Below are 20430 nucleotides of genomic sequence, written 5' to 3'. Positions count from 1 at the left end.
TTTTGTTGTTGTTGTTGTTTCTTCTTCCGGTCAGAGCTGATGGCCTTGGCGTCACTGAGGCATCAAAAAGGCTGCGGAGTGTTTTGTGGCATCTTTTTTTACGCTCAGAAAAAAGTAGCAAACTAATGTTTTTTTTATGTTTCCCGAGCCTTAAAGCAGATGTTGTAGTATACTTTAAACAAAGCTTCTGTACTTGCTATTAAAAGCCGTGTTATAAATAGGACACCAACTTCCTTTTGCCTTTTATTTTGTATTGGTTCTCCTACTTCTGTCTTTTTGCGTATCCTGAACCTTGGCGCCATTATTTTGGATATGGGTGAAAACAACTTTGACCATGCTTTTAAGCACATGCGTCTGCATCAGGAAGACGCCAGGTTGTACTTCATTATCGACCTTCAAGAGCTGTTATGCCTCATTCTGTACTTCTTATATCTACCGTGTTTTTCGGACTATAAGTCGCGGTTTTTTTCATAGTTTGGCCGGGGGTGCGACTTATACTCAGAAGCGACTAATGTGTGAAATTATTAACACATTACCGTAAAATATCAAATAATATTATTTAGCTCATTCACGTAAGAGACTAGATGTATAAGATTTCATGGGATTTAGCGATTAGGAGTGACAGATTGTTTGGTAAACGTATAGCATGTTCTATATGTTAGTTATTTGAATGACTCTTACCATAATATGTTACGTTAACATACCAGGCACGCTCTCAGTTGGTTATTTATGCCTCATATAACGTACACTTATTCAGCCTGTTGTTCACTATTCTTTATTTATTTTAAATTGCCTTTCAAATGTCTATTCTTGGTGTTGGGTTTTATCAAATAAATTTCCCCAAAAAATGCGACTTATATATGTTTTTTTCCTTCTATATTATGCATTTTCGGCAGGTGCGACTTATACTCCGGTGCGATTTATACTTATTTCGATACTTTTTGGTACTTTTTGATACTTTTCTAAATAAAGGGGACAACAAAAAAATTGCATTATTGGCTTTATTTTAACAAAAAAAAATCTTAGGGTACATTAAACATATGTTTCTTATTACAAGTGTGTCCTTAAATAAAATATTGAACATACAAGACAACTTGTATTTTAGTAGTAAGTAAACAAACAAAGGCTCCTAATTTAGCCGCTGACATGTGCAGTAACATATTGTGTCATTTATCATTCTATTATTTTGTCAAAAGTGGTAGAAAATGAATTATTAATCTACTTGTTCATTTACTGTTAATACCTGCTTACTTTCTCTTTTACACTCTCTACACTTCTGTTAAAATGTAATAATCACTTATTCTTCTGCTGTTTGATACTTTACATTAGTTTTGGATGATACCACAAATTTGGGTATCAATCCAATACCAAGAAGTTATAGGATCATACATTGGTCATAATTTAAGTCCTCGTGTGTCCAGGGACATATTTCCTGACTTTATAAACATAATATACATTTTTTTTTAAACGAAAGAAGATGTAATCATAGTAGTATCGACTAGATACGTTCCTGTACTTGGTATCATTACAGTGGATGTCAGGTGTAGATCCACTCATGGCGTTTGTTTACATTTTGACGCCGGTGAGTTACGGTGTGTAGTGAAGCATGTTTAGCTATTCCTCGTCCTGCAGGGATGATACTTGTAAGAAACGTACTTTACTCGTCGCCATGGAGATGAGGATTAGTGATTTAGAAGTAGCTAAAACACTTTAGCTGCTAGCTAACCATGTCTTAAAGCAGTGGTCCTCAACCTTTTTGTAGCTGTGGACCGGTCACCGCTTGAAAATTTGTCCCACGGACCGGGGGGGGTGTGAAAATAAATTTTATTTTTATTTTTTTTATTTATTTTTTTCCATAAAGAAATACAATCATGTGTGCTTACGGACTGTATCCCTGCAGACTGTATTGATCTATGTTGATATATAATGTATATATTATGTTTTTATGTTGATTTAATAAAAAATAAATAAAAAAATAAAACTATTTATTTATTTATTTTTTTTAATTTCTTGTGCGGCCCGGTACCAATAGGTCCGCGGCCCGGTGGTTGGGGACCACTGTCTTAAAGCACCTCTTCCTGAGGGTGTTTCAGTGTTATATAATGATAAATGGGTTATACTTGTATAGCGCTTTTCTACCTTCAATGTACTCAAAGCGCTTTGACAGTATTTCCACATTCACCCATTCACACACACACATTCACACACTGATGGCGGGAGCTGCCATGCAAGGCGCTACCAGCACCCATCAGGAGCAAGGGTGAAGTGTCTTGCCCAAGGACACAACAGACGTGACTAGGATAGTAGAAGGTGGGGATTGAACCCCAGTAACCAGCAACCCTCCGATTGCTGGCCCGGCCACTCTACCAACTTCGCCACGCCGTCCCAGTTATAACTCAGTTATAACTTCACCTTAAAAATGTGTGTGATGGTAAGTACTCAGTGATTGTGCGCTGCCGAACATGCTCCTCTGCTCGTAAAACCAGCAATGACACAACGTGATGACGACGGGGGTCTGGGGGATGTTGGACCGGTACTTTTTAGAGGTGGTATAGTACCGAATATGATTCATTAGTATTGCGGTACTATACTAATACCGGTATACCGTTCAATTAGTATACTTAACGTTACAGTTTTTAGGTGTACCATTCTATCACTTTTATATTATTGGTATTGTCTACTGTCTTTTTTAGGACACCTAAGAGTGTTTTAGTCATCCTTCCCTCTTGTATTTGAGCGATTGAATCAAACAATTTCACTTGGGGATCACTAAAGTTTGTCTAAGTCTAATTACGGTAATCCAAGGGACTGCGTCACAGCAGCTCAGAGAAGACAAAGCTTTGATAGAGAGCAGAGCTTGGGTTTGTTTACAAAGAAGCGTGACCCTGTGTTCCAAAGAGATAGAATGAATAAAGCAAGAATACATGACAAGAAGAACGCTACGCACAAAAGTCCTATTTCATCTCATATTTGGTGTTCCTGAATGCTGATTCAAGGATGGAGGAAATCATTTGAACTCTAGTCAATTAGTCAAGACCTTGAAAGTTTTATGGCTCATAGCTCAAATTGTAGATCTTAAATTATTCTGTGTTCGGGGTGCTTAATTCAGTAAAAACCTTACAATTATATTCTGGGTTTTTGTTATAGGTCTTTCATCACAACACTTAAAACATCCAGTAATAAAAAAAAACTAGAAAGTAGAAGTAGAAGTAGTCCTGACTGTCGGCCAAACTTTAGAACTACACTATATTGCCAAACGTATTTGGCCACCCATCCAAATGATGAGAATCAGGTGTCCTAATCACTTGGCCCGGCCACAGGTGTATACAATCAAGCACTTAGGCATGGAGACTGTTTCTACAAACATTTGTGAAAGAATGGGCCACTCTCAGTGATTTCCAGCGTGGAACTGTCATAGGATGCCACCTGTGCAACAAATCCAGTCGTGAAATTTCCTCTCCTAAATATTCCACTGTCGGCTTTGTTAGAAGAAAATGGAAGAGTTTGGGAACAACAGCAACTCAGCCACCAAGTGGTAGGCCACGTAAACTGACAGGGAGGGGTCATCGGATGCCGAAGTGCATAGTGCACAGTCAGTTGCTACAGAGCTCAAAACTTCATGTGACCTTCCAATTAGCCCACGTACAGTACGCAGAGAGCTTCGTGCAATGGGTTTCCATGGCCGAGCAGCTGCATCTAAGCCATACATCACCAAGTCCAATGCAAACTGGACTGGACTCTAGAGCAGTGGAGACGCCTTCTCTGGAGTGATGAATCACGCTTTTCCATCTGGCAATCTGATGGCCGAGTCTGGGTTTGGAGGTTGCCAGGAGAACGCTCCATTTTGGACTGCATTGTGCAGAGTGTGAAATTTGGTGGAGGAGGAATTATGGTGTGGGGTTGTTTTTAAGGAGTTGGGCTTGGCCCCTTAGTTCCAGTGAAAGGAACTTTGAATGCTCCAGGATACCAAAACATTTTGGACAATTCCATGCTCCCAACCTTGTGGGTAAAGTTTGGAGCGGGCCCCTTCCTCTTCCAACATGACTGTGCACCAGTGCACAAAACAAGGTCCATAACGACATGGATGACAGAGTCTGGTGTGGATTAACTTGACTGGCATGCACAGAGTCCTGACCTGAACCCGATAGAACACTTTTGGGATGAATTAGAACGGAGACTGAGAGCCAGGCCTTCTCGACCAACATCAGTGTGTGACCTCACCAATGCGCTTTTGGAAAAATGGTGGAAAATTCCTATAAACACACTCCGCAACCTTGTGGACAGCCTTCCCAGAAGAGTTGAAGCTGTAAGAGCTGCAAAAGGTGGACCCACATCATTTTTAACCCTATGGGTTAGGAATGGGATGGCACTTCAAGTTTATATGTGAGTCAAGGCAGGTGGCCAAATAGTGTATTTGTGAGTCAAAAAGCATCAGTCAATAAAATAGCCATTCAAAGTACAAAAGGTAAATGCTGTATGTAAAGCTGAAGGTGTCTTTCACTGTAACTTACTGTACTTTCTGACAAACTACACGATGCAACGAGGAATTGAAGGAAGGCAAAGAGTGAAACATTAGTGAAAAGTCGGGAAAAAAGGGAGTGCAGGAAGTGGTGAGAGTGATATTTTAGATGTTTGGCTGAAGAGTGGTTGGTAAAGTAAAGCTGGGACAACTTTGTGGGAAAAAGACCACACATACATCTGCAACTATGCGCGCACACACACACACACACACACACACACACACACACACACACACACACACACACACACACACACACACACACTGACACACACACACACACGCACACAAACGCACACGCACACACGTTTAGTGAGCAATCATTCTAGAACTGTTTCTGATTATGTATAGATGGCAACGTAAACATGCACAGACGTCGTTCTGTCTGTTTTGATCATTCCATGCAGCTGTCAGCAACACTTTTACTTTCTCACACTGCTTCTTTTTCCCTTTTACACTACCTTTCCTAGCCTGCTCTGGCTGCACTTGCGGTTGTCTTCTATCTTTTCTTCAAAACCGCCAAGGTCTGTTTCCCATCAAAACATGGCGGATGCAGGGTCGTTGGCTAGCCAACAGAACCTGGCAGCATTCATAGGTGATCTTGACTAAACCTATTGGAATAAGCTCTTAAGGCTGGACTTTGATTTGAAAAACTCTGCAGTGTGTGCCGCTAAGGCCGGGGGAACAAACACACACATATACTGTATGCACGCACACGACATGTATGTAGTCAGGGGGAGGGGGGCTGAAGGCGCCACGAAATATTCTTAAAGCCTACTAAATTATGCTTTTTATAAGTTCAGTTTTTTCTTACAATATATATATATATATATATATATATATATATATATATATATACACTACCGTTCAAAAGTTTGGGGTCACCCAAACAATTTTGTGGAATAGCCTTCATTTCTAAGAACAAGAATAGACTGTCGAGTTTCAGATGAAAGTTCTCTTTTTCTGGCCATTTTGAGCGTTTAATTGACCCCACAAATGTGATGCTCCAGAAACTCAATCTGCTCAAAGGAAGGTCCGTTTTGTAGCTTCTGTAACGAGCTAAACTGTTTTCAGATGTGTGAACATGATTGCACAAGGGTTTTCTAATCATCAATTAGCCTTCTGAGCCAATGAGCAAACACATTGTACCATTAGAACACTGGAGTGATAGTTGCTGGAAATGGGCCTCTATACACCTATGTAGATATTGCACCAAAAACCAGACATTTGCAGATAGAATAGTCATTTACCACATTAGCAATGTATAGAGTGTATTTCTTTAAAGTTAAGACTAGTTTAAAGTTATCTTCATTGAAAAGTACAGTGCTTTTCCGTCAAAAATAAGGACATTTCAATGTGACCCCAAACTTTTGAACGGTAGTGTATGTATATATATATATCTATATATATATAGATATATATATATATATATACAAACCGCAAAACCAGTGAAGTTGGCACGTTGTGTAAATGGTAAATAAAAACAGAATACAATGATTTGCAAATCCTTTTCAACTTATATTCAATTGAATAGACTGCAAAGACAAGATACTTAACGTTCGAACTGGAAAACTTTGTTATTTTTTGCAAATACTAGCTCATTTGGAATTTGATGCCTGCAACATGTTTCAAAAAAGCTGGCACCAGTGGCAAAAAAGACTGGGAAAGTGGAGGAATGCCCATCAAATATCTTATTTGGAACATCCCACAGGTGAACAGGCTCATTGGGAACAGGTGGGTGCCATGATTGGGTATAAAAGCAGCTTCCATGAAATGCTCAGTCATTCACAAACAAGGATGGGGCGAGGGTCACCACTTTGTCAACAAATGCGTGAGCAAATTGTCCAACAGTTTAAGAACAACATTTCTCAACAAGGTATTGCGAGGAATAATATCATCAAAAGTTTCAGAGAATCTGGAGAAATCCCTGCACGTAACATTGAATGCCCGTGACCTTGGATCCCTCAGGCTGTACTGCATCAAAAAGCGACATCAGTGTGTAAAGGATATCACCCCAGCAACACTTCAGAAAACCACTGTCGGTAACTGCAGTTGGTCGCTACATCTGTAAGTCCAAGTTAAAACTCTACTATGCAAAGCGAAAGCCATTTATCAACAACACCCAGAAACGCCACCGGCTTCGCTGGGCCCGAGCTCATCTAAGATGGACTGGTGCAAAGTGGAAAAGTGTTCTGTGGTCTGGCGAGTCCACATTTCTAATTGTTTTTGGAAACTGTGGATGTCGTGTCCTCCGGAACAAAGAGGAAAAGAACCATCCGGATTGTTATAGGCGCAATGTTCAAAAGCCAGCATCTGTGATGGTATGGGGGTGTATTAGTGCCCAAGACAAGGGTAACTTACACATCTGTGAAGGCACCATTAATGCTGAAAGGTACATACATGTTTTGGAGCAACATATGTTGCCATCCAAGCAACGTTATCATGGACGCCCCTGATTATTTCAGCAACACAATGCCAAGCCATGTGTTTTAACAGCGTGGCTTCATAGTAAAAGAGTGCGGGTACTAGACTGGCCTGCCTGTAGTCCAGACCCGTCTCCCATTGAAAATGTGTGGCGCATTATGAAGCCTAAAATACCACAACAGAGACCCCGGACTGTTGAACAACTTAAGCTGTACATCAAGCAAGAATGGGAAAGAATTCCACCTGAAAAGCTTCAAAAATTGGTCTCCTCAGTTCCTAAATGTTTACTGAGTGTTGTTAAAAGGAAATGCCATGCAACAGTGGTAAAAATGTCCAACTGTGCCATCTTTTTCGCAATGTGTTGCTGCTGTTAAATTCTAAGTCAATGATTATTTGCAAACAAATGTAGTTTCTCAGTTTGAACATTAAATATATTGTCTTTGCAGTCTATTCAATTGAATATAAGTTGAAAAGGATTTGCAAATCATTGTATTCTGTTTTTATTTACCATTTACACAACGTGCCAACTTCACTGGCTTTGAGTTTTGTAGTTAATAGTTCGACAGTGTCAAGTAGAAATTAGCTGATTCATGTGGGATTATGTTTAAGTGGCAATAATAATAAATTATATCATTATTATATTATTATGATTATAATTAGTGCATTTACTGAGGGTTAAGCTTCCCTGTGTCTTTAAAAACTAATGACGAATGTTTGGAACTTCAATCAAGTTTCCTTTAATGCACCACAGTTGTGTCCTACTTAACTTAAACATAACTTTGTCCGATACTTCCATAAATAGATGTATCATAAGCGGTAGAAAATGGATGGATGGATATTTTTATATTTTTTCTATCTCCTCATCCTGATTCCCGAATGTTGGCGCTGTGTGTGAATATATAAATATGAGCTTTGATGACATTATGACGTATGTGTTGAGTGAACACTGAAGTGTTCCATGCTGGATTTTTCCACTCCAAGAGGGAATGAAACATTTGGCACTTTTGCAAGGGGGTGTAGGTTGCGTTACACATTTATATTTCTCTGAATCAAAAAACCTTATTATTAAACATTGACAACAACATTTGTTTTATCTTAACTTTTATGATGTCGTATTTTATAACTGCCGATTTTTTTTTTTTTTTAAAGAGGGATGTTGGGCTGATAATCAATACACATACGTACACACATGCACCCAAGCTCAGTGACTATATAACAATTGGTCATCCATGATCCACAGTTACATTTCCCAAACTTGCATAATACAAAACAAAAGAAAGACTGCAAAGTTAGAATAAAAACATGCCAATAATTGGATGTGATTGCTCTACACGCGATTAAGACAAATAATAAACTAATAATACTGTATTTTGCGGACTATAAGGCGCACTTAAAATCCTTTCATTTTCTCAAAACTCGACAGTGCGCCTTATAACCCGGTGCGCCTAATGCACGGAATGATTTTGGCTGTGCTTACTGACCTCGAAGCTATTTTATTTAGTGCATGGTGAAATGATAAGTGTGACCAGTAGATGGCAGTCACATATAAGAGATATGTGTAGACTGCAATATGACTCAAGTAAACAACACCAAAATATTATATGTTCCATTGAAAATATAGAACATTACACAGCTTTCAAAAATCTATCAAAATGTTTTAGTACGACTTTGGTAAGCTATGAAGTCGCACCGCTTGATGGATTGTACTGTGCTTCAACAAAATATTATTATCATGGTGTGTGTATAAGGTAAGACATATTATCTGATGTTTTGTTTCACAATATTATGCAAAAGCAACTTTTCTTACCTTCTGGTACATGCTGATCTGTATTTGGGATCTGCATAAGTCCTGAAAAGTTGTGCGCATCCGCCTTTGTAGTCTGTGCCGACGCCATAGTCGATAAGCTTCTTCTTTTTCTCTATCTTCTTTTTCCGCTGTTGCCATTTCTATTATAAAGTAGTGTAAAGTTCTTACTTATATCTGTCAGTAAACTCGCCATGAAAGCACTAAAACATACCGGTGTAGTGAGCTTACATTATTCACCCAAGGAACTTTAGTTATTAGAGAGTTCCGGTCGGACGGTTTTTCACGGCACACATTTCCGGTGTGGTTGTTTCCGGATGAGGAGATGCTGCTCCGTTATTGATTTAAGTAAAGTGAGTTTACATTATTCACCCAAGGAACTTTAGTTATTAGAGAGTTCTGGTCGGACCGCTACAACAAAGATGACCGAGAAAAAACGCTGTCGAAAGTGAGCCACGTAAATAAGCATACAAAAACGGCGCATCCTAAAGCGACTGTCAGAAAGCGGCTTGAAGATGATCTGTAAAACATAATCTATGCAACATTTTGACCAAAGAACCACCATCACATGTTATGTAGACCACAAAGCCGGGAGTAACATTATTATAATTTAGAAAAAAATTATAATAATATGACCCCTTTTAATGCGCCTTATAATCTGGTGCGCCTTTTGTATGAAAATAAACCTGACTAGACCCGCCCTATGGTGCGCCCTATGGCCTGGAAAATGTTCCTTAACTGAAATCTGTGGTGATGCAGTGCCCCGACTTATATAATGCTGAGGGAAATGTTTGTCATACACCGTGTGCCATGAATTAGTCTCAAATAAAAAACAATTACATTGATAAAGCCGCTGCTATCCCTGATGACACAACTGTTTATCCTGGCCAAAACAGTCTGATTAAATGTTGGCACAAGTTCAACCAAAAAAAAAGAAAAAAAAAAGAGGTTACATCTGTTTTCCACTAGCTCAGAGAGAGACCTATTCAACTTGAGACCATGAATCTCTCTATCTTTCTACCACATAATTGGATAATCTCCATCTAGAACTTTTGCAGCCACTGCATGTTTAGACTTAGACAAAAAAAAAAAAAAAAGCCTCCAAGTGAAATGAAAAATGCATAACACACCCACATTTGTTTTAAGACGCAATTGAATATTTTACAACTCTGAACAAAGTTATTGAAATATAATGAATATGTAAAATGGCACCTTAAAGCTGCTGGCTTATGTCTGTGTTGCTACGGTGATTGCTCAAACACATCTCCGTGTAACTAGAAGAACGTCAGCTAAACACGACTGATTTCAGAAAAAAACTGAAGACAACTTAAACCAAAAGCCCTTAAATGGGAAAATGGAAAATGTAATGAATAATGTCATGAATAATTTCATAATAACAAACACTAATGCAACCAAATTTTGAAAGCTGCAATATACTCTCGCATATACTCGTAGCTTGTGTCCCCTCTGATGGCACCATGTTTGATTTATAGTTCTCCCGTGGTGGATGGCACCAGACTTGTAATTCTCTTCCAAAACACTAAGGGGCAGTGTGTCCAGAAGAGATAACTGCAGCTGTTGTTGACTACCCTATTTTACGGACCATAGGGTGCACCGGATTATAAGGCGCACTGCCGTGGAATGGTCTATTTTCGATTTTTTTTTTCAAATATAAGGGGTACCGGATTATAGGGCGCATTAAAGGAGTCATATTGTTTAGTTTTTTTCTTCCTTGTGGTCTACATAACATGTAATGGGGGTTCTTTGGTCAAAATGTTGGATAAATTATGTTTTACAGATCATCTTCAAGCCGCTTTCTGACAGTCGCTTCAGGATGTGCCGTTTTGTGGGCGGTCTTATTTACGTGCCTCAACTTCGGCAGCGTCTTCTCCCCGTCATCTTTGTTGTAGCGGTGTAGCGTGCAAGGACGGGAGTGGAAGAAGTGTCAAAAGATGGAGCTAACTGTTTTAATGACATTCAGACTTTACTTCAATCAATAATGGTGCAGCATCTCCTCATCCGGAAACAACAACAATGGGAAAAACCGTCCGACTGGAACTCTCTAATAACTAAAGTTCCTTGGGTGAATAATGTAAACTCATTACACCGGTATGTTTTAGCGCTTTCATGGCGAGTTTACTGACAGATATAAGTAAGAACTTTACACTACTTTATATTAGAAATGGCAACAGCGGAGGATGAATGTCCCATAACAAGAAGAAGAAAAAGCCTATCGACTATGTCATCGGTACGGACTACAAAGGCGGACGCGGGCAATTTTTCAGCATTTATTCAGATCCCAAATACAGATCAGCAGGTACCAGAAGGTAAGAAAAGTTGATTTTGCATAATATTGCGAAATAAAACGCCAGATAATATGTCTTACCTTATACACACACCGTAATAATACTCATATGTTTAATGCGCCGAAAGTCCACCAAGTGGAGCGGCTTCATAGCTTACCAAAGTCGTACTAAAACATGTTGATAGATTTTTGAGCGCCGTGTGTAATGTTCTATATTTTCAATTGAACATATACAATGTTGGTGTTGTTTACTTGAGACATATTGCCATCATAGTGCAGTCTACATATATCTCTTATGTTTGACTGCCATCTACTGGTCACACTTATCATTACACCATGTACCAAACAAAAATTGCTTCGAGGTCGGCGAGCAAAACCAGAAGTATTCCGTACATTAGGCGCACCGGGTTATAAGGCGCACTGTCGAGTTTTAAGGAAAAAAAAAATGTTTAAGTGCGCCTTATAGTCCGGAAAATACGGTATATATGAACCTTCTTGTAAAGACTGACGACAACAACAACATCCACATCTTTGTCTACACTGGAACTAATCATTCAGAAACATCAGTTTACTTTTAATGGAGGTTTTACTTATAAACCAGAGAAAAGTACCTATTTGCCGGCCGTTTGGGTCACGGGGCTTGAGAGCTATGTAATTGTAAATGAACACAACTGTTTATTTACAAATTGAACGACAAGCTGGTGATAATCTGTATGGACATGGGTTATTGATGTTTGGCAATAAAAGTTAAAAATTACTTGTACAACACGTAATATAAATCATATTGTTTAGGCAGGTTCTGCTGTCAGCATTAGAAGGGCCCTTTAGCAGTCAGTTCAATTAAAACTGTCTTGTTACATTTCACAGCAGGAAGCCAACAAGGAGCGTTTGAAATCTTTGCAAATAAAAAATATATTTAATTACCATGGTTTACCGGTAAGTACAATCGGCTTCTATAATCCACCTGCTCCTCCTCTTCCTCTTCCTCTTCCTCGGGCTCGGATGTGTCACTTAACACTTGGTTGTCATGTAGATGGGATGATTGGGGATGTATTTGTTCAATGACAGATGATGGACAGGAGGGAGAGGGCATGGGGGAACCTATGAAAAATAGTTCAAAAGAAAACAAAAGGGAATCATTTTATTGAATGAAATAAGATGTGAGTCAAATCAAAAATGCATGGGAAAAATAATGATGACGTTACTGAAAAGTAAGCGGACAACAGCAATGTGGATAATCAAGAATACATCTGAACTAAAGTCACTTGTCTACAATAATGCCCTGCCATTGGTAAAGGTCAGTTACAATTCATAAAATACTGGTTATAGAGAACACACTACCCCTATATAACTAAAATCACAAAGTTTTAAATTCATGTATTTTTCAAGCATATAAATAATAACATATCATACAAATGATATTGAACATTACAGGACAAATGTGTTTTTGTTTGCGCATATTTCCTTTACAGTAGCTTAATTGAACTACAAAACCCAAAACCAGTGAAGTTGGCACGTTGTGTAAATGGTAAATAAAAACATAAATCATTAACTTCGAATGTAATGGCAGCAACACATTGCAAAAAAGTTGGCACAGGCGCATTTTTACCACTGTGTTACATGGCCTTTCCTTTTAACAACACTCAGTAAACGTTTGGGAACTGAGGAGACCAATTTTTGAAGCTTTTCAGGTGGAATTCTTCCTCATTCTTGCTTGATGTACAGCTTAAGTTGTACAACAGGTATTTTAGGCTTCATAATGTGCCACTCATTTTCAATGGGAGACAGGTCTGGACTACAGGCAGGCCAGTCTAGTACCCACACTCTTTTACTATGAAGCCACGCTGTTGTAGATATATAGATAGATAGTACTTTATTGATTCCTTCAGGAGAGTTCCCTCAGGAAAATTAAAAACACGTGACTGGCTTTGTCTTGCCGAAATAAGCAGGGGCGTCCATGAAAAAGACGTTGCTTGGATGGCAACATATGTTGCTCCAAAACCTGTATGTACCTTTCAGCATTAATGGTGCCTTCACAGATGTGTAAGTTACCCATGTCTTGGGCACTAATACACCCCCATACCATCACAGATATGGCTTTTGAACTTTGTGCCTATAACAATCCGGATGGTTCTTTTCCTCTTCGGTCCGGAGGACATGACGTTCACAGTTTCCAAAAACTATTTGAAATGTGGACCCGTCAGACCACAGAACACTTTCCCACTTTGCATCAGTCCATCTTAGATGAGCTCGGGCCCAGCGAAGCCGGCGGCGTTTCTGGGTGTTGTTGATAAATGGCGTTCGCTTTGCATAGTAGAGTTTTAACTTGCACTTACATATGTAGCGACCAACTGTAGTTACTGACAGTGGCTTTCTGAAGTGTTCCTGAGCCCATGTGATGATATCCTTTACACACTGATGTCGCGTTTTGATGCAGTACCGCCTGAGGGATCGAAGGTCTGTAATATCATCGCTTACGTGCTGTGATTTCTCCAGATTCTCAGAACCTTTTGATGATATTATGGACTGTAGATGGTGAAATCCCTAAATTCCTTGCAATGTGTGTGTGGATGTGTGTGTTTCATTCAAAGAGGCATTTCACGGAGAGGGCCTGACCGAATGTTTGAGAAACACTGATCCAAACTATAAACCGAGTGCAGAAGTCCAGTCTGCTAGATGCGGACATGATGTTAACCCAGCAGTGATTGCCGAGGAGACTTAAGGCAATACACATCTGAGGCTCTGATCAATGTTCCAAAATGACTTTCAAGTGAAATGCTGAGTTCTGTGCCTGCTGGCATCTCCACATGATGCCCGAGGGAAACATGGAATGCCGTGTTCTAACACGAAAGATAAACTGGTATGTGCTGCAAGACAGGAATGTCCAAAAAAGGTTTTTCCACATACAGAAAAATGGAAGGATGCAGGGGACGCATTGATAACGTTCTCCTCTTTGCCTGTTAAAAATCAATATTAAAATCAATCCAATGGAGGTCAAAATAGCAGTACACAACAACATACTGAATTAAAATAGTCAAATACATTTTGCTAATTTATTCATGTTTTAAAACAGTCCTAATAAAAAAAAGATACCTTAAATCTACAAGTAAAATGTATTGACATTATAACATTAATTACAATAATTACATAGACAATATAATCTATATAACTTTGGCCAACGATAGAGCTTTTAAGACTATCGTTATATAGTGATAATGCATGTTGATAACACATTCTAGCTGTGTCCCGCAAATTTGACAGCAACAAGTGAACAAAAGCGTTCTTAACGCTAATGGTGAATGTCTATCCACAGTGCAAAAGCATCTTCTAAGTCAGCAATGGTTACCTCCAGGGCTTTATGGACATCGTCATCATGACAAATCAGGGCCAAGAGAAATAAATACTTTTAATATTTAATTGATATTGTTACAATACCATCCTGTCTTGTGTCTGATTATAATTGGGATTAAAATGGAATCAATCAATGATCTTGAACATTTTAAGCATTGGTATGACCAACACTGGCCTTGTACCAACTTAAAATCAGATCAGGTAAGAACATGATTTATTGTCGAAATCAAACAAGTACCAAAAAACTGAAAACGAGTCAGAGGAAAAAGCTAACACTTGGCATAGACTAGAGATAAAGAACACTCACGTAACTGTGGCATGAAGCAAACAATGAAGCCAGGCTGACTGACCGGCAAAGGCAGGATTAAATAGTCCCTCTGATTAGGGCTCGGGAAACAGGTGAACGTCCCGAGCACCAATCAGAGACAGGTGGAAACAATAAGCACCCATCAGTGTTTCCCACACATTCATTTATTTGTGGCGGCCCGCCACGAAAGAATTACGTCCGCCACAAATTTAAAAAAATATATTTAAAAAAAAATAAATATATATATATATATTATTATTATTATTTTTTTTTTTTGTCCTCTCCAGCTTCTCAGGCAAATCATATAGTTGATGTAGATGCCCATATCGGCTGTTCAGATTTACTTTACAAAAGAGAAGTGTAGGATACTTCTCTTGTTGCCTTATTTGTATTTGACTTTATTAAATGTATTTATATTAGAAACACAACATGTGTATATAACAAAGGGTGCAAAGTCTGCAGGCAGTAGGAAACACATGGTTAAGTGTAGGGAGTAAAACTGATGGCAGTCTAAAGTTCAAGATTTTTGGAGCTCTTTGTTCAGTGGATCAGATGTTTGATGAAGCTCTGTGTCTATCTACCACCACTACTGTTTTCTGTTTATTAGTTACTGACTGTGGCAGGACACCTCTGCCTCTGTTTCACTTTATGTTGCTGGTAAATAATATGGTTGTAGTAGTAGGCTAAAGTTAAATTATTCAGTATGCACTAATTAAAGGGGCAGAGCTTTATGAGACATTTTAGCTTTTATATTTTACAAGATATATTTTTTGTAAGAACCACAATTAATAAATATATTTCAGTGAATAACTTATTGTTCAAATCTGTATATAAATATGTACATAAAGTGTTGCAATTATATTGTAAAATGGATGGATGGATGGATGGATGGACGTTTAAAACAAAACTGTTATTATTAATTAGTAAGTGTACATTTTTTGAGCCTTTTTAGAGAAAATCATATCATTGTAGTAAATTATGCAAATTTCTCGATGATGTCATGGTGACCACGCCCATAGCCACGCCCCCACCGCCACAGGTATCTTGGCAGTTTATGGGAAACACTGCCCATGGTAACTAAAAGCAAACAAGGGTGCACAAAAACAGGAACTAAGGGAGTCCAAAACTAACAGAATATAACAAAAACATGATCCGGGCCACGGATCATGAAAAAAATCATCAGCTCGCAGGTTGGTCTTAGGCGCAGTTGGGTGTTCCAACAGGACAATGACCCCAAACCCACGTCAAAAGTGGTAAAGGAATGGCTAAATCAGGCTAGAATGAAGGTTTTAGAATGGCCTTCCCAAAGTCCTGACTTAGACATGTGGACAATGCTGAAGAAACAAGTCCATGTCAGAAAACCAACAAATTTAGCTGAACTGCACCAATTTTGTCAAGAGGAGTGGTCAAAAATTCAACTAAAAGCTTGTGGATGGCTACCAAAAGCGCCTTATTGCAGTGAAACTTGCCAAAGGACATGTAAGCAAATATTAACATTGCTGTATGTATACTTTTGACCCAGCACATTTGCTCACATTTTCAGTAGACCCATAATAAATTCATAAAAGAACCAAACTTCATGAATGTTTTTTGTGACCAACAAGTATGTGCTCCAATCACTCTATCACAAACAAATAGAGTTGTAGAAATTATTGGAAACTCAAGACAGCCATGACATTATGTTCTTTACAAGTGTACTTAGCCATTAAACGACTGTATACCAAATAATATATACAGGCGGGCACAATATAGATTTTAGGCTATATGGCCAATTCCTAATAATAATGCTCAATTATTAGTTCAAGTAAAAATGTTAAAGTATTATCATAAATTATTTCTTTTACAGGGCAAAACAACTTGTGGTCCGAGTCCCTTGTGCTCTTTTATTTGAGAAAATATGCAGTGGGCCAACAGAATAATTTATGTACAGATAAAGCATGCGTGCAGCAGGGAACAATATAGAACAAATGCAACAGCACCTCGTGTGCTTATCTGCTAAATGAAAATAATAAATGCCAACAATGTTTGCCTATATCTGGCTATGTTTCACCAGGTCCTCCACACACAAGGTGCCGGGGGGGACGTGCAGTAGAACAGGAGCCAGCAAACAATAATGAGATGAGAGATAAAAGAAGAGGGCAGGACAACGGGCAGGAAGAGCAAACCCAGAGTAGTGGAGAGCAGAGCTTCTTCACAAGAAAACACTCCGGAGACACCGACATAACATATTGACACGTCTCCCCTTAAATTAGAACAACACAAACACAACGACGTAGCGTGCACACAATAACGTTGGTAAAAACCGTAAATAATGGCTAATAACTCTTAATTTTTAATGTTAATATCAAAACAATGTTCACTATGTGCACACGCAATAGAGTGAAAGAGGGAGTGAGTAAATAAGTGAGAGCCTTCCCCTTCTTGACCACACACACACACACACACACGTACATGCACACACACTCGTCTTTGTTGTGGTCTCCTGAGCGACCTTACATTTTTCTTGGGCTGTCTGGAAAACCTTTTATCATTTTGTGAGTGCAGGAGAGCATACACAACATACTGTAAGGTATTCTGCACTATTCTTTTTATTATTTGCCATCATTTTTTTGGGAGGATCAACTACTTCAGTGTTTCCCACACATTCATTTATTTGTGGCGGCCCGCCACGAAAGAATTACGTCCACCACAAATAAAAAAAATAAAAAATGTTGTTTTTTGGTTTTTTTTTTTGTCCTGTCCAGCTTCTCAGGCAACTCATATAGTTGATGTAGATGCCCATATAGGCTGTTCAGATTTACTTTACAAAAGAGTAGTGTAGGATACTTCTCTTGTTGCCTTATTTGCATTTGACCACTACTGTTTTCTGTTTATTTGTTACTGACTGTGGCAGGACACCTCTGCCTCTGTTTCACTTTATGTTGCTGGTAAATAATATGGTTGTAGTAGTAGGCTAAAGTTAAATTATTTAGTATGCACTAATTAAAGGGGCAGAGCCTTAAGAGACATTTTAGCTTTTATATTTTAGAAGATATATTTTTTGTAAGAACCACAATTAATAAATATATTTCAGTGAATAACTTCTTGTTCAAATCTGTATATAAATATGTACATAAAGTGTTCTAATTATATTGTAAAATGGATGGATGGATGGACGTTTAAAACAAAACTGTTATTATTATTTAGTAAGTATACATTTTTTGAGCCTTTTTAGAGAAAATCATATCAATGTAGTAAATTATGCAAATTACTCGTTGATGTCATGGTGACCACGCCCATAGCCACGCCCCCACCGCCACAGGTATCTTGGCAGTTTATGGGAAACACTGTACATTTCTCAACCCATTCAGAGCAATCCAATATCAACAGACTAAGCTCATTCAAAACATTGCGGCTATCTTTTTGCACGTTACAAGTTTGTTTTTTTCTTCCTACAATTCCACATTTTCCACAACAACATCCTCATTGAAAATGAATGTGAGTGTGTCCAAGTTTTACATTTGTCAAACCATTAAAACCCGTACATACATACCCATGCATTCATTTTTAATGCATTTTGGCCGATATAATGCACGGTAACTTAAAATTAAAGACATCTTCAGATTGTTTTCTTTGTTTAAAAATAGAACAAGCACATTCTGAAATTGTACAAATCATAATGTTGTTTAGTTTTTTTTTTTAACAATTACCTGTTGGGGTTAATAGTATTCTATCTTGTTTTGTCGTTATTTATATTTTCTGAATAAATTATGTGATAATGTTCATTGGTCAAATTATCAAGACAAAAAAATTATATCAAAATCAAATTACAACATGTTATTTATGTAGTTTGATCATTTTCCTCGACATGTGGTTTATTTTGTACATATGTAGCATCATCTACAAAGATACAAATAATTGATATTGCAACATCCAGTGGACACATTAAGAACAGCTGTTTCTTTCATTAAAAATTTCAGGTTAACTTTCATACTTCATACAATTTTATCCCGCGGGCCGGATAAAACATGTTCGCGGGCCTGATCCGGCCCTCGGCCCTACGTTTGATACCCCTGCCTTAAAGCTTCTTGATTATGGGCAAACTAATAATCCCGATTATTTCGATCATTATTGAAATGACGACTATTAATCACGATTATTCATTATGTTAAATAAAAACAGTGTCGGTTGGAACGTGTCATCATCATGTAATTTGTAATTAAATAGTCTAACACAAGTAGGGATGTCCGATAATGGCTTTTTGCCGATATCCGATATTCCGATATTGTCCAACTCTTTAATTACCGATACCGATATCAACCGATACTGATATCAACCGATATATGCAGTCGTGGAATTAACACATTATTATGCCTAATTTGGACAACCATGTATGGTGAAGATAAGGTACTTTTTAAAAAAATATATAAAATAAGATAACTAAATTAAAAACATTTTCTTGAATAAAAAAGAAAGTAAAACAATATAAAAACAGTTACATAGAAACTAGTAATTAATGAAAATGAGTAAAATTAACTGTTCAAGGTTAGTACTATTAGTGGACCAGCAGCACGCACAATCATGTGTGCTTACGGACTGTATCCCTTGCAGACTGTATTGATATATATTGATATATAATGTAGGAACCAGAATATTGATAACAGAAAGAAATGGGGTGAGGGAGGTTTTTTGGGTTGGTGCACTAATTGTAAGTGTATCTTGTGTTTTTTATGTTGATTTAATACAAATAAAAATAAAAAAACCAAAAAAAAACGATACAGATAAAAAAAACGATACCGATAATTTCCGATATTACATTTTAACGCATTTATCGGCCGATAATATCGGCAGGCCGATAATATCGGCAGGCCGATAATATCGGCAGGCCGATATTATTGGACATCCCTAAACACAAGGGCTAAATAAATGCTATCCATACATTTAAGGACAAATCTTTATGTTGTTGATCATTTAGTAGAATCATTTCTCGAATTTAACCAGGGCAACCTCGTCGTTTGCCGTAATGCCCTAAAAAATTGACCAGCATTGGCGGCAAGAACATGCCGTTATCGCCCTTGACTTTTTACTTGTTAATGGACTAGGGGTGTAACAATAAACACAATAATGATAATCCATCAATCCATTTTCTACCGCTTGTCCTTTTCGGGGTCGCGAGGGGTGCTGGAGCCTATCTCAGCTGCATTCGGGCGGAAGGCGGCGTACACCCTGGACAAGTCGCCACCTCATCGCAGGGCCAACACAGATAGACAGACAACATTCACACACTAGGGCCAATTTAGTGTTGCCAATCAACCTATCCCCAGGTGCATGTCTTTGGAGGTGGGAGGAAGCCGGAGTACCCGGAGGGAACCCACGCAGTCACGGGGAGAACATGCAAAGTCCACACAGAAAGATCCCGAGCCCCGGATTGAACTGAGGACCTTCGTATTGTGAGACACATGCAATAACCCCTGTGGCACCGTGCTGTCCCACTATAGTGATAATTTGCGATAAAATTCCAGACGGTTAGTAATACCGTCTAATTTTTTACTACAAAAAAAAACGTCATTTATTAATGCATTTTAGGCAACACGAAGTCAGGTGCATGCGCACTAGCGTCGTTTGGCTTGATAATCATGGCGGACTAACTACACGGACTTTGCTCCGGAGATTTCCCCTCGGAGTAAACGGAGCCAAGCGCTTGGTTTAATGTAATTTTTCCCTCGCTTCCCGGCATTTTA

General features: G+C 38.4%; 1 protein-coding gene across 1 annotated transcript in view; it reads right to left on the bottom strand.

The window, feature by feature from the left end:
- LOC133639876 (teneurin-3-like) overlaps window positions 1-20430 on the bottom strand; it is a 157786-nt gene that overhangs the window by 31240 nt on the left and 106116 nt on the right. The window contains exon 2 of the mRNA XM_062033540.1: window positions 11977-12153. Coding sequence (XP_061889524.1) covers window positions 11977-12145 — 169 coding nt within the window. The 5' untranslated portion in view covers window positions 12146-12153. The remainder of the gene's footprint in view (window positions 1-11976; window positions 12154-20430) is intronic.

This window comes from Entelurus aequoreus, linkage group LG22 (genome assembly GCF_033978785.1).
Source record: "Entelurus aequoreus isolate RoL-2023_Sb linkage group LG22, RoL_Eaeq_v1.1, whole genome shotgun sequence".
Lineage (NCBI taxonomy): Eukaryota > Metazoa > Chordata > Actinopteri > Syngnathiformes > Syngnathidae > Entelurus > Entelurus aequoreus.
Note: the sequence above shows the minus strand (reverse complement) of the source record. Positions and strands in the feature narration are given on the sequence as shown.